The sequence below is a fragment of the Globicephala melas genome, chromosome 2 (assembly GCF_963455315.2).
Source record: "Globicephala melas chromosome 2, mGloMel1.2, whole genome shotgun sequence".
Classification (NCBI taxonomy): Eukaryota; Metazoa; Chordata; class Mammalia; order Artiodactyla; family Delphinidae; genus Globicephala; species Globicephala melas.
The window spans coordinates 78,892,914-78,908,572 of record NC_083315.2 but is presented as its reverse complement, the minus strand read 5'-3'; the positions used below and the strand labels follow the sequence as shown (position 1 = coordinate 78,908,572).

General features: G+C 37.7%; 1 protein-coding gene across 1 annotated transcript in view; it reads left to right on the top strand.

The window, feature by feature from the left end:
- Positions 1-15,659, top strand: part of UNC13C (unc-13 homolog C) — a 576,706-nt gene that overhangs the window by 294,075 nt on the left and 266,972 nt on the right. Inside the window, exons 14-16 of the mRNA XM_060294236.1 lie at positions 3,475-3,543; positions 5,195-5,284; positions 11,162-11,290. Coding sequence (XP_060150219.1) covers positions 3,475-3,543; positions 5,195-5,284; positions 11,162-11,290 — 288 coding nt within the window. The remainder of the gene's footprint in view (positions 1-3,474; positions 3,544-5,194; positions 5,285-11,161; positions 11,291-15,659) is intronic.

Below are 15,659 nucleotides of genomic sequence, written 5' to 3'. Positions count from 1 at the left end.
TTATAATTTGCTGGTTCAGGTCAGAATAATTTTATCCTATTCTTGTAAATTTATGAAAACCTAAGAGCAGGTTGCACATGCAGCTAGGGCTCCTCCCAGGGAAGCTGAATCAAGCGAGGACCCTGAGAGCTTAAGCATCATTAGCTTCAGGTTAAATCTACTGCTGCTGCTGGACTGAGATACTGAGAAGCAAAAGAATGGGAGAGGGAAGCTGCAGATGATGCAGAGGTTTTTACACATCTTCTTTATAAGAGCTTTTCCTTCCACGGTTCCCAGTGTCCTAGGGAAACTTGCTAAGAGTGTCCTTGTGGGGTAGTAACTGCCTCCCCCTACTCAAAATCTCCCCTCTTCTCATGGGTCAAAACTGGCCCACCAACTGGTTTTGTACAGCTCATGAGCTAAGAATGGCTTTTACATTTTTAAATGGTTTTTAAAAATCAAAGGATTGTCATTTGTGATACATGAAAATTATATGAAATTCACGCTTCAGTATCCATAAGCAAAATTTTATTGGAAAACAACCATGCTCGTTTGTTTATATATTGGTTATAGAAGCTCTTGCGCTACAATGGCAGAGTTTAATAGTTGTGACAGAGGCCACAGAGCTGGAAATATTTACGATCTGCCTCTTTACATACAGTTTGCTGACCCCTGGTCTAGAGTTATTCTTGTCAACTAATTAAACCTAAATACTTGATAACAGATAATGCTTAATGTTAATATTATAGATTTAGCCCCTAATAGCAGACATATGCAGTCCTTACCAAATGCAAAGAACTGAATAACGTGACAGTTTCAGATATTGTGGCATGTCCCTCGAGAAACATTTTTTTTGGCGGTACGCAGGCCTCTCACTGTTGTGGCCTCTCCCGTTGTGGAGCACAGGCTCCGGACACGCAGGGTCAGCGGCCATGGTTCACGGACCCAGCCGCCCCGCGGCATGTGGGATCTTCCCGGACTGGGGCACGAACCCGTGTCCCCTGCATCAGCAGGCTGACTCTCAACCACTGCGCCACCAGGGAAGCCCGAGAAACATTTTTTAATCGCAGTGTTTTCTTATTCCTCAAATCATACCATGTAGGTGATAGGCCTCCTGTGCTCTCACAAAGGCAATCTCACTCAAGTTAAATAGAAATATGGCAAATGAAATAAAATTTCAGGCTGTCCTTCTGTTTAAAAAATGTCTGTGAAAATTCTATCAGGAGCTCACTTTTAATTTCACATCATCTGATATTGTTTGGGATTTAGCGACAACATGCCTGGCAGTTTTCTCCACGGTTTTCTATTTTTCTGGAATGTAAATTTTCCAGCTGGGCACTGAAGACCTAGGTTGGAAGACTAAATGTGTGATCTGTATCAGTCAGAATTCTGTTCAGCTGCATGAAATAAATTCAACAAACCTGACTCAATATTCTTTCCCATGTAACCTAAGTCCAAAGGTAATAAGGAATTCAGGGCCAGTACAGCTGCTCAGGATTGTAATTTTTTGAAAGGGTAGGCAAACAGAGTTAGGATGAGGTGTGGAGGCTCCTAGCTTCCTGCCTCATCATTCTTACCATTTGTTTAGCTTTTCGTCTTATAGCCACGGGATGACTATTTGACCTTCTAGTATCTCATCTGAGTTTAAGGTGAGAAAAACACAAAGGGCAAATGGAAAAAAGGCCTAACAAAGAATTATATAGCAAATACTAATACAACAACTCTGCAGAGCATTCTTTTAGAATCTTTCTAAATAATAATTCATCGGTAATATGCTGGCTGGTTCCATCCCCTTTAATAAACTGTATACATCTCATTGGCCAAAATCATGCTACATGGCCATTGCTAGAGTAAAAGAGGCCTGGGAGGGTAGGTGTTTCATAAAGGACATATTTGACTCTTGAGGTTCTGTTAGGAAGAGAAGAAGGGATATCGGGCAGACAACCAGAACAGCTGGTCCCACTGTACACAACAAGGCCAGTGATTTGGGTCATAGCGTGGTTGACTAGGGTCATGTCAGCTGTCTTAATGATTCATACCGATCACAGAGGTCATATAAAGCCTCCAGAGACTGACACAAACACATTGATTTTTACAGTCGTTGAATGATTAACTACTATGGCCTAAACCGATGATTGTAGCAGCTCTTTTATTTTTCTATTTTGATTGAGATCCACTGACCCACATTGATGGAGGATGGGGGTTAATCAAGGGCAACATAGGTCACCTGCTACCCTAGGAAGGTATGATAGAGAGTAAGAAAGAAAACTCTAAGACATTCATCGTATTTTCTGGCAGCTTTACTGGAGAGTCTTACTTGCCTAACAAGATAGCAAGCTTCTGGAAGGCAAGGGTCATTTCTTAGGCTCCTTCATTGCCTCCACAAGGGTTATTAACACAGAGTCAATACTCAAACTTTGTTCACTGATATATAAACCTGATAAAAGGCAGTTTATTAAGAAAATTGAAGTTTCAACTTAGGAACAATTTATCAACTCCCGTTAATATTCATCTCATTTCATCAAGATCAGTGACTTAAAGGGATAAGAGTTATATACCCCATAAATCCAACTTGTTCGTGAAACTACTAGGAAAAATTTCTACTTTTGCTAATATGTTCCAAAGTGTAATTTGGTGTTTACATAATATTAGTCTAGGGAGGAGCCTTTAGTCATTTACTACCATCCCCCTATTTTTTTTTCATTTTTATTTAGGAATCGGAGACTCAGAATGGTGCTTTGTCTACTGTAAAGTTTTCATGTGTGACTTTGATGGTTTTTTACCTTATCTAATTTACTTAATCCACACAACTATATCCTTATGCTTATTAGCAAAACGTTTTAATTCTTATCCTTTATCATCTTCAAATCCTTCTATGAAGAAGTCAGTCCATCCCTGATACAGCATCAGAGGGAGGCATTAGTAATTTTTGTTGACCTGATATTTTATAGTTTTTTAGCACTAAATCTTAAACATACTTTAAAGACAGTCGATCCTTTCAAATTATGAAGTCCGTTACCAAAAGGAAAATACTTTTTGCAATTGTTTTTGACACAAAGAGCAGCTAGTCCACCTTCCATAGGTGGGAGAAGTTTAAAAAAACTATAGTTTAATTTTGGGGAGGTGGTGTGGTGTGTGGAGGTGGGAAGAGGGGTGGGTTATATTCTCTTGTTGACTCATACTGCTGTGAAGGAGTACGGTGGCAATTCAGTTGTCTGGACTCTTTCTTCATGACTCAGCTCTTTGGATACTGTCTCATTCATCACAGAGAGGCAGTGTGACTTACAGGAAAGAGTGTGGATTTGGTGTCAGAGACCTGAGTTTGAATCACTGCTATGTCACATACCAGCTCTATGATCGTGGAGAAATCACTGACATCTTTGAACCTTCCTTTCTATCAAATGGGGACATTAACTCACAGAGATTTTGTTGTGAGGACTACATTTAGAATTATCATTGATTTCCATTCTCCTATTTTGTGTTTGCTTTGCACAGAGGGAAAAATTCATAAAACTACTGGACCAGTTGCATAACTCTTTAAGGATTGACCTGTCAAAGTATAGGGTATGTACAAAATTATTTGCCTAAAGGTAAAATATGGTGTTTGGCTCAGATGATTTCTTGTCACATTGTAAAAAAAAAGTTATCCACTATGTAATGGAAAAGTAAAGGTAATGATTTTGGAATCTTGGGTCCTGTCACACTAGACGGGTCCCCTAAGTAATCAAGTAGACATCTCTTGTTTAGGTACCTTGCTCCACATCAGCCTGAAGTACTCTGTGTGGGTGTGGGTGTGGGTGTGTGCACACTCATGTACAGGTTTAATTTTATAATTCTTTTAATAACCATTAGATTGAGTGGCCCTCAGCTAATTCATGAAGTAGACATGTGACCCAGTCCTCATCTTAAAAGCTCACCCCTTCTTACTAAAATATCCAGCTGATATTTCCTCAGCTTTTGATATTCCTTCTGGAATTCACCACTTAATTCACTTCTAGATCAATACAATGTGCGTTTTTTGAAGCTGTACAGAGTTCATTGTCAACAATTCTGTACTTCACCTGCAGGTGAAACACACACAAACTCACACATACACAAATATATTCATGTGTGTGTTTGTAAACACACAGATATAATTTTATTTAGAAAATACAGTTACCAAAAAATTTAGTTACAAATTTTATTTGCCAGAAAATCTATAGTAATAATTATTGCATTCTTTAACAGTTTATTCTATAATAAATATCTTTCCATATTTGTACATATGTATCTTTCTTACATTCAATTTTTAGTCTCTTATTGATGGATCGCTTAACTGCACATTTCCGGAAATTATAATACCAAATTTTGTCAAACTTACCTTTCATGTCGGAACTGGGGCCAACACTATGAGAAGGGAACTGCTGTGACAGGCAATGAAAATGATATTTGGGGGCAAGAAGGACCTTGAGGCTGCCTCATTCATCATCACTTTGACACTCCAACTCTGCTTGAGTTCATGAATTCCTAAAAGTTACCTGTGGTTTTCCTAATGGCTCTTTAAAAAGCCTATCTGAAAGCACGTTAATATGAGAAATTTCTCAATGCTGAAATTGTTTCCTTAATATTTTCATAATTCCTTTCCTTTCCTTTCCTTCAAAATTCTGAACATCTGCATTTTTATCTCACATTTCTCACCAAACTTCACTAACAAAAACTTTTTGTTTAAATCTGCAGTACTTCAGGGAGAGACTATGCAGTGCAGTCTTCTTTTCTTTTTTTTTTTACTTTTAGCTTCTTTGTGACTAAAAGTAAATATAGGACATGTAAAATTTCCCAGAAGGATTTTGGAAAAAATAACCCATCTTGAGAAAATTATAAAAAATATTTTCAAATATATGCTCACCCTCCCTCTTTCAGCAGGAAACCTATTTTGTGAAACAAGGATGAATAACCTCATAACATTGCATTAATGATATTATTTTGTACATTTTTATTACATGGTGGGAATAAATAGAAGAATATGGCTTTCTAAGAGTAAGACAAGAATACTTCCAACTTGTTTATTTTCTGTGATATTTTACAGTAAAAATATTGTGAGAATACTGTGGTGATACTTTTTAAATTTTACACAGTTTACTTACCATTTTCTTTCACAGAAAGTTAGTTGTAGTTTATTTGCCACTGGAGACTTAATGCTGATAATTTACCCATTTTCTGTTTCCTAATTAAACAGGAAAACTTTCCCGCCAGCAATGCTGAAAGATTGCAAGACCTGAAATCAACTGTTGACCTGCTAACAAGTATCACCTTTTTTAGGATGAAGGTACATCTTTTATTTTTGTCGCTGTCTTCGTGTGACATACATTTATTCCCTGGTAGAGTCTGGTTTTACCCTTCTCTCTTTTTTTTTTTTTTCCCCCGGTACGCGGGCCTCTCACTGTTGTGGCCTCTTCGTTGTGGAGCACAGGCTCCAGACGCGGAGGCCCAGCGGCCATGGCTCACAGGCCCAGCCGCTCCGCGGCATGTGGGATCTTCCCAGACCGGGGCACGAACCCGTGTCCCCTGCATCAGCAGGCAGACTCTCAACCACTGCGCCACCAGGGAAGCGCTACCCTTCTCTTGATCAATACTGTTCATCCCCATTGATTAAGATGTGGTGCCTTTGCCTGAGCTAAATGAATCTTCCAACATAATGTGTGTTGAAAAAGAGATTATCCTAGACACTTAAGATATTCTGATACATTTGGCTCAAATTTAGTTTTAAGTTAAATTCATCTTAAACAGAGCTCTCTAGTGAGTGGACGTGACACTTACCGGAAAAAAAAAAATCCCTAAGAACATTAAATGGAAATGGAGTTCACTTTGCATTTCAATTTTAACTGAGATGTCTTGCCGATTTTTTCATTGCAAGAGAGTAGTCTCTTTTAAGTTTACCCTTATTGTAGCAACTCCCATTTCCTGCACTGAGAATGTCTATATAGGAATATGTGTGATTGTTTAATCCATTGGTATAATTAACTGTTATCTACCAACCTATGCAAATATTTCTTTTTAGGTATATCTTCTCTGCTTTAATAGCAAGTTGTCTGCAATTATAATTTGGCTAGCCGGACAATTCATGTAAAGCCTTTCTTAAAACTACTTGTCAGGCTATGGGCTAAACATTTTTGCCCTTTGAAAGAGAGTTTATGATTTTTTATTCAGGAAATTCCTGTACAGATAAAATTAGAAATAATTATTTTTCTTCTTTTCAGTTGCCCATGATTATCTTCACTAAAACAATAAAATTGGTATTTTATAAGAGAGAAAGAAAACAAAACCATACTGTATAAACCATCCATCCTTTAAAGTTCAATTAAAATTCATTTGGTTTGAAGTCATGGTAAAATTAGGTGACTGGCATGAATAGAATTTACATCAATTCTGATCTGCTGGCAGTAGCTGCTGGAACAGTGCATAGAGGGTGATAGAACTGATCCAGGCTCTCATTGACAAGTGACGCCTGCCATTGCCATTGAGGGGGGTAGGAAAATGGGAGTGAGGGAGGAGAGTGCCAGCACAGTGCTCAATATCTGCCTTTCCTCAGTCACCAGCCTTGCAGTGTATAGGAAACAAATCATTTTTGTTTTGTTTGAAATTGAAAAATCATTTGAATTGAAAAATCAAATTGAATTGAAAAATCATTTGAATTGAAAATCATTGAATTGAAAAATCATTTCAAACTTGCAAGTCCTCCTCCCCCACCCTCACTACCAGCTGATGACCTTGCTTCTGATTTCACTGGAAAAACAGGAGCAACTACTGGAGAGCTTCCTCAAGGTCTGACCACATGCTCCTGCCACCCACCCATCTACTTACTTAGCTGCATCTGTGTCCATATTCTGTTCCTTCTTTTTTTTATTATGATAGCTTAGCTGTTTGTTCTCCTAAAAAAAAAAAAAAAAAAAAAAGCTGTATCTTCCACTGATGTAATTAATTTCTTCTCCTGAGTTACTAAAACAGTGGTCCAGCAATCTTCCTCACTCACCTGAATTATCAGTCTTCCACACTCTACTGGATATTCCCCATCACCAAACGTGCTATTATTTCCAGTCCTAAAAATATTGCTTGACTCCATTTTCTTCTACAGCTACTACCCTTATCCTTCCTTTCCTTTAATACCAAAACCCTTCAAAATAGTCCTTTTTACTTTTTCTTTCCAATTTATTTTCTTGAATTGTCTTCTGAACAAGTTTTCTCCTTCTTTTGTCTTTTTCTCCTCATTATAGACAGTAAAATTCACTCTTTTTGTCATAGTGATCTATTAGTTTTGACATGTGTGGTTGTATTAACCACCACTACAATAAAAATATAGAATAGAACAGTCCTATTAGCCTCCAGTATTCCCTTGTGCTAGTCCTTTATAGTCAATCTCTCTCTCACCTCCTGATCTGTTATTGTCCCCCTATGGTTTTACCTTTTCCAGAACATCGTGTAAATGAAATAATAATCTATGTAGTGTAACATATTGGCTATTCAGCCTTCTTCCTGAGTGTATCTACAGTTCATTCCTTTTTATTGCTGAGTAGTAATTCTTTGTTATATATGATCTACAGGCATTTGGGTTATTTCCAGTTTGGGGTCATATCAAATAAAACTGTTAAAAATATTGATATATATATTTTTGTGTAAACATAAATTTTCACTTTTGTTGGATAAATAACAAGGAGAGAGATTCCTTGGTCATTTGGTAAATGTATGTAAAACTTTACAAGAAATGCCAATTTCAGTTGTTCTACATCTTCTGGTAAAGCTCTTGGCATTTTCCATGATTTGATTTTATTTTTTTAGCCATTCTAATGATGCCAAAAACTCAGCCGGCCTCTGTGCACCAGTGTCAAATCGAATCTCAGAGACAGAGTTTTGGGTGAAGTAGAAAAGCATAGCTTTATTGCTTTTCCAGGCAAAGCGGGGACACAGTGGGATCCTGCCCTCGAAAACTATGTGTCCCTACCTGGGAGGATTTGGCAAGGAGTTTTATAGCAACAGCTCAAGGGTGAGGTTGCAGGTAAGATTAGGGTGTGTGAAGGGCCTGCACTCCTTTAATCTGGCCTCAGGTAGTCTGATGAGTTTCTGTGGTTCCTTTAACCTGGTAGCCTTCTTGAAGAGCTTCTCTGGTTCCTTTAATCTGGAATGAAGAATGCTGGCATCTTCCACTTGTTGGGGGTTTTAGTTCTATAAAGAACTTAAAGATATTGTTACGTGTATCCCTGAGGCAGAGCCATGACCTGGCCCCAAGGCTGCACTCTTGTTTCTTGACTGCTCCTCCCTTGTCTGGGCATCCCCTCCCTTCCCTGATTAGCAACTGTTCTAATCTGCCCTTTGGAACTCAGGGAGGGTCATGGAGGCTGGAGTCTATTCCCTACAAACAAGAAATTGGGGTGAGAAAGACTTCCATGACCAAGAGCCCCACAGGGTCCTGCTCAGTTTCACTAATAGGAATGAAGTTATATCTTATTATGGTCTTAGTTTTATTTCTATATTAATTAACAGTGTTGATCATGCTTTCTTGAGCTGATTTGCCATCTGAGTTTCTTTTGTGAACAGTCTGTTGAAATGTTTTGCCCACTCTTCATTCTTATTGTTGAGTATTGAGTTCTTTATTTACTCTGGATACAAGTCTTTTGTCAGGTACTTTATTTGCTGATGTTTTCTCCCTGTCTGTGTTTTGTCTTTTCATTCTCTAAAACTATCTTTTGCCTAGCAAAAGTTTTTAATTTTGATAAAGTCTACTTTATCAGTCTTTCTATTTACAGGTAGTGCTACTGATGAAACTAGGGTCACAAAGATTTTTCTGTGTTTCTTCTAAAAGTTTTATTTTACCTTTTACGTTTAAAACTGGGTTCATTTTGAGAATTTTTTTTTTTTAATAAGTTGTGAGGTATGGGTCAGGATCATTTTTTTGTATATAGATGTTCAGTAGTTTTCACACCATTTATTGAAGCGATCATCCCTTATTCATTGAATTTCATTTGCATCGTTATAAAAAATCAATTGATCATATTTGTTTGGATCTGTTTCTGGACTCTCTATGCTGTCCAAATGTCTATACTTTTACCATTACTATGCTGTCTTGATTACTGAAGCCTTATAACAAATCTTAAAATTAGATAGTTTTAGTCCTCCACCTTTTTTGTTACTTTTCAGAATTGTTTAATAGATTATATTAGTTCTTATTGGGATTTTGGTTGGGATTGCATTAAATCTATAGATCAATCTTTAGAGAACTAAAAATTTTTAAATATTAAATCTTCAAATCCACCCTTATTTTTGGAACCTACTCCAATTAGACTTTTAATCCATCACTTCACCAAAAATGATCTTGTCAAAATCACCAGTGACTATCACTTTGCTGAATCTAGTGGTCAGTCATCAGTCTTCATCCTACAGTGTTCAGTATCACGTAATATATTTTATCAATCCCTCCTCCAGGAAAGCCTTTCTTCCCTAGATTCCAGGACACCCCTCTTGCTTCTTTTTTCTCCTATCTCATTGGCTGCCTTTTTTCTCTTCTCCATTGCTTTGTTCTTTCTCATTTGTCTAATGTCATAGGGCTAGAATTACCCAGCATTTCTTTTTTGGACCCCTTCTCTTCTCTGTCCATACTCATCTAGTCTCATTTCTTTAAATTCTTCTCTAAGCTAATAATTCTCAAATTTATATCACTAGCTCAGGCATCTCTACTACTCCAGACTCATTTACCCAAATGTCTGTTTGAAATCTACTTGTATGCATAACAGGCTTCTCAATCTTAACCTGTCATAAACTGAGCTCCTGATCTTCTAAGGATAGTCTTGCTCATCTAGGTTGAGACCACTTCCAGTGTACCAGTTATTTAGGACTAAAACCTTGGTGTTAGGCCACCCCCCATAGGCCGACAAGGCCTGTACTTGCCCATCTTCAAGACCAAAGAAAGAATCCGGAATCAGCAACAGAGACGTCAATGGTTTAATGGATGGGGGATCTTATGTGTCTGAAGCAAGGTCCTAGAGTGAGACCTCACTGTGTGCTCCAAGCTCTTGGCCGGCCATGAAGGCAGCCTTCACTCCTGGGAGGAAGGGGAGGTTACCAGTTATAGGGGAATTGATGTCAGGTTGGCCCCTCAGTTACCAGGGAAACCAGCAGAGGGGCATATCCCTCACCACCCCTTTGATAGGTTTCCATCGGGGCTAAAGTTAGACCAATCATTAGCTGGGGCCTGGGGCAAGTATGTAGGAAGGTCAGTCAGGTAGTAGAGTGTGGCTGAAGTAGGCACTCGTGGAGCAGGAGATGTCCAGAGAGCAAGAGGACAGCCGTCTTGGGTGACCTGATCATATACTTGGGGTGTCTTTCTCTCACACTGCTCACCCAATCTGTCAGCAAATTCTGTTACCCGTTCCTTCCAAAATTATCCAGAACAGAATTTCTTCTAACAACTCCTTGCTCTACCATAGTTCAAGCACTGTCTTCTCATGACTGAATTATTGAGCTCTTCTCATCACTGGTCTTTCTGCTTTGTCCATAGCCGGCCTTATGGCAGCATAAGGGAGCCTTTTAAAAAAATAGGTCACTTTCCTCTTCTGCTCAGATAGTCTACTTTCTTCCCACCTTGCTCAAAGCCAAGGTTCTTGGAGTAGTCTATTTGCAATTTTTCCACTGGTCCCATCCTGTTACTTCTCTGAATTGATCTCCTATTGAAGTCCTTTGTATTAAATTCTATTCCACTGAAACACTTTCTATCCCTCTTCTTCGGTTTATTTTTTTTTCAGCATGCAACATCATGTAATATATTTTACTGATTTCTTTTGTTTATCATCTACTAAAATTTAGCTTCACGAGGAAAGGGATTTTTGTTTCTTTTGCTCACTGCAGTATCACCATTGTCCGATGTATAGTAGGTGATGATAAATATTTGTTGATTGGTTGAATGGAATGAATGAATGATATTGTGATTGGTCACTTTAAGTATTTCTATTTGAATATTTACAACTATGCTCGTTTTCTCTGAGTTGTTATATTAGGACGTTAAGGTGGGTGTTTAAACATTTAAAACATTTCTAAGACCACATTTCTCCTGAATACAGAAAGTTCAACTAAAAGTGTTTATTGAATATTGTTTGATTGTTTGTATGGTTTATACAATGTTTTATTTTTGAATTTAAGAAAATATTTTGTCTACCAGGTTCTGGAGCTGCAAAGCCCCCCAAAGGCCAGCGTGGTAGTGAAAGACTGTGTCAGGGCTTGCCTGGATTCTACGTACAAGTATATTTTTGACAATTGCTATGAACTCTATTCCCAGCTAATAGACCCGGTAAGAAAAGATGTGTGTCTACTTTCTGTTCTAATGTCTGCTTCCATAAGTTTAGAATGACAGTAAGTGGGAAAGTATGTTCATTCAACTTCATGTTAACTGCAGGTTTTAAGAATTTCCATATCTTTTCTTCACATTTGAACATCACTTTCTTATATATGAGAGTGAAATAATTCACTCCTTAAAATAACTTCATGTATTAAAGGTGGATATTGTTGTTCAAGTTTTTCAGGTGAGGAGTTAGTTTCAAAAGAATTAAATGATGTTCTCAAGGTCACACAGTGGGCAAGTGGCAGATTTGGGACTAGAATTTAGGATTTCAACTCCTACTTCTATGTCCTTCCCCTAATTCATCTGCCTCCCTTATCATTTTTTCTCATAAAACTGATAGATTGGGACATATTTATAGAACAGGATGGTAACATTGTCACATATGTAAATTTATTTTTAAGAAATATTTCTAAAAAGAAAATACAGAAAGTAAATCAAACGTGCATGTGCTTACCACGTAGATGACCAACTGTTAACATTTAGCAATATTTGCTCTGCTCTTTATTGTTTAAAGCCATTAAATGTTAGACATAAACTGGCATTTCACTTTGTAGCTCTTTCAAATTCCATTCTCCTCCCTTCCTCTTCCTTCAGAAATGAACACTGTTTTAATACTGGTGAGTTTGAACGTCTTTTCACATATGCTCAATGAACACTTCAGTTTTATTTTCTGTATATCGCCTATTAATTCCTTGCTGATTTTTCTCTTGGCTTGCCTGTCTTTTGCTTATTAATCTGTAGAAAATTCTAAAATATATTTTGGATACTAATCTTTGTTGGTTATGTAATTTCATATATTACTTCTCTTTATATGTGATGTGTCTTTTTGTTGCATTGAAGTTTTTTAATGCACACTATGATTTTTATATATCGCTATTACTTCTGTAGAACTATTGTTTGGGGATGGCTCTTTAAGATGTATCTATTGTCTATCCACTTCTCTGAAGAATGCAGTTGCTCAAATAGATATTGAAAACCATGCAGTTACCTGTGGAACTTCCTGGTTAGTTGAGTGGGGCAGATTCTAGAAAGCCGATGTTGGATGAAGGCGCATAGGACTCTTTCAAGCTAGGTTTCAGGCTGGGTTTCTTACAGTATTCATCCCTTCTGGGGTCACTGACTCCTTAGCCTCATAGGAGAAAACATTAAAGCTGGAGTCTGTCATTGTATAAGCAAAACAACATAAAACCACATAACTGTTCTTAACTTTAGCTTAACATTCCCACTATGTGTGCTCTTGTTTGGAAACTTGGTTCTCTGGAATTTCTAGGGATTAAATTTTCTCTGACTTCAAATCTCCCCTTCGGTGGCTTTCTAATGTCTTCCCTTTGTCTATTCCCTACTCTCTGTCTTCCTCCCACAAAGCTCTTTCAATTCTTCCTCTACATTTTCAACATCATCTTTATTCTACCCAAAATATAAAAATTAAACTTTTTATTATACCATATAAGTTACCCATACATAACTTTATAATAATCTTACCAGGCTTTACCACCTTTAATTTCCTACTCCTTGCAATTCCAAACTCAAACTGGTCCCTCTCATGAGCCCTAAATTCTATTATTTTCTATGAACTGGCCATCTTCTTTTACATTCATGTGTTTATCCTGTTCTGTCTGCCTAAAATGTTCTTCCCCCATCCTCTGCCTTCAAAAAATCCAACTTAAATATGACCTCCTCTCCTACTAATTCACACTCAGTGGATGAATCAAATCATCACGGTCAAGTGTCATACCTTATTTAGTGTCTTTCTAATATGTTAATACTAATAATAGTAAAATAACAGCTTTATTTATATAAGATATATAGAAATACGTGCAGTTCCCATAAAGCAAACATACCTCTAATAAAAAGCAAATAAATTGTCACGTCAAAATGAATCTAATATAGCTTAATATTTGCTTATTTGGCTTCAAAAACAATGTTTGCATGATTTTCTAACTAACTGGTATTCGTTTTATGTGGGCAGATTTATAGATTTTATATCAAATCTTGTCCATGTGGAGATTGTTTGGAGCTAAGCTTTAAATCTAAGAAAAAGACTTTTCCTTAAACATTGTTATCATTTGAAATTCTAAAGAAAGCACCCATTGGGCCTGAATAATTTAAGAAACTAATACTCCCTAGAGCCCTTCTGGAACCATCTTGGAAAAATTTTAATAATTAAGGCTTATCTCCCCTCAGTTGACTGTAACCCCATTCTCCCAGGAGCTCAAGTTTTAAGACCTTTTTCCTTCACACTATACATCTGAATTGTCCTCAAATTCTGATGACTTTATTTTCAAAATCAAACACCTTATCTTCACAATACATCCAGAATCTAACCACTTTTCACCACCTTCATGCTCCCACCTGGTCTGAGTCACCATTGTTGCTCACTTGGATTACTACATAACTTACTAACAGAGCTCAGTGCTTCTACCCTACAACCTCTGCCTATGTTTAACAGAGCAGCAAGAATGATCCTTTTACAAAGTAAGTCAGATTATGTCATTCTTTTCCACATAATATTCTAAAGTCCCTTCATTTCAGTCATGTTCAAAGTCCTTTCAATGGCAGTAAGACCCAGGATCTGCCCATATTGCACCTTCCACCCCACTTACTCTGTTACTCTGTCCTTACACATATCATCGTGAGTGGAGAGGAAAGTAACATGAACAATGCTGTATCCCTGGTACCTGCAACAGTGCCTAGATCATAGTAGGTGCTCAGAAATGTGTTTGTCGAATAAATTGAATGAATGAATAAACAGTTACTTTTCTCAAACGATACAATAATAAATTACAGGTTATTTGGCCCTTTATAAACAAGACTGAAAGAAGTGCTCTATCATAGGAGACTCTCAGTCCTTGCCTAAAGCCTCTTGCAGTTGTATGGGGTAGTGTTGCAGGGTCCTGGACAAGATATGGGAGGAACTGATGAAAGCTACATCTAGTCCCAACCCATAAAAACATCCTGAAGTTTCCTCCAGCTCTCTCTCTTCTGCGTAGTAACCTGGAAGGGCACACATTCCACATGGTATGGATTCCAGGTGGAGGACGGCTATCCAGCCAGCTTCAGCAATAACCCATTACTGCAGTAACTTATTGAGGTTAGGAGATTTATCTGTTACCACAACAAACTTGGCTTATTTTGACTAATAGACCTTCAAGTCCATTTCCAACCTGCCTCCCAAACTATCTATTTAAAACATATATGACTGTCCTATCTGTAACCCCCATTCACTCATGGGATTAAGTCTAAACTTTGCAATTATTCAGAGGTCCTCTAAGATGTGAGCTCTGACTAGCTTTCCTTGTTTCAATGTAATTTTCCCCTTGCTTTCTGTGATTCAGGACACTAAACTCCATGATGCCTCCATCCGCATTGTTTTTATCTACCTGGATTTGCTTCACCTCCCCAAACCCCTTCGTGGCTAACTCGAAGCCGGAGTTGCCGGAGTTGCTCTTGTCTGCTCTCATGATACCCTGACATGTCACCACTAGCACACTTACCGTGATGCATTTATTAGGAATATAATGTAATATTTGTCTGGCTTGTCTTCCCTACTAGGCTGTGAGTTTCATCTTTGTAGCCCCAGTGTTCAACGCTGTGCTTTACACAGAGTACAGTTGATTAAATAATTAGTAAGAAAGAAATTTTATAAAAACAGCACTCTGTAACTTATTTATATTCTACTTCACTGACTCCACTTCAAAGTCTGTGGTCAAGAACATGATGTTTGAACCCCTGAGTTTAGATCCTGGCTCTACTGCTTATTAGTTTGGTCGCCTTGGATGAGGTAGTCAGCCTCTTCAACTCTCAGTTTCTTCATCAAGACATACTTTTAGTATTCATGCCACTTCTGTTTTCATCTGAGTTCTCTCTAGATAATGTAATGCCTGAAACCAAGAAACAAGAGTTTCAGGGTTGTTAGGCACAGTATAATTCTGATTATTTAAATGTAGAAGCTCTCTTTCTTTCTCCAGAGGGGTTTTGAAGAACCATATAAAAATAGTGCTCAGAATAAAAATGAAAAACAAACTTGAGAGGTAAGTTGAAATTGTTGCAGTTAGAAGAAATAGCTAAAACAGGCTGGTTGCACACTCATGGAGCAGCCTTTACCTTGGGTGAATCACCATGCCCATGTTTGTCCTTCAGTTTAGCAAAACTAAGAACTCAGGTGTGGCAATGTGGACATAGGTGATTGATCTCTTGCATAAAGACACATGAGGATCAATCTATAAACTAGCCCAATGTTCGAATTGTATTTATAATTAATAATGAGTTTAAGAATCTCTCATAAGCTTATTAGCTTTTTGAGTAACCATTTTTATAA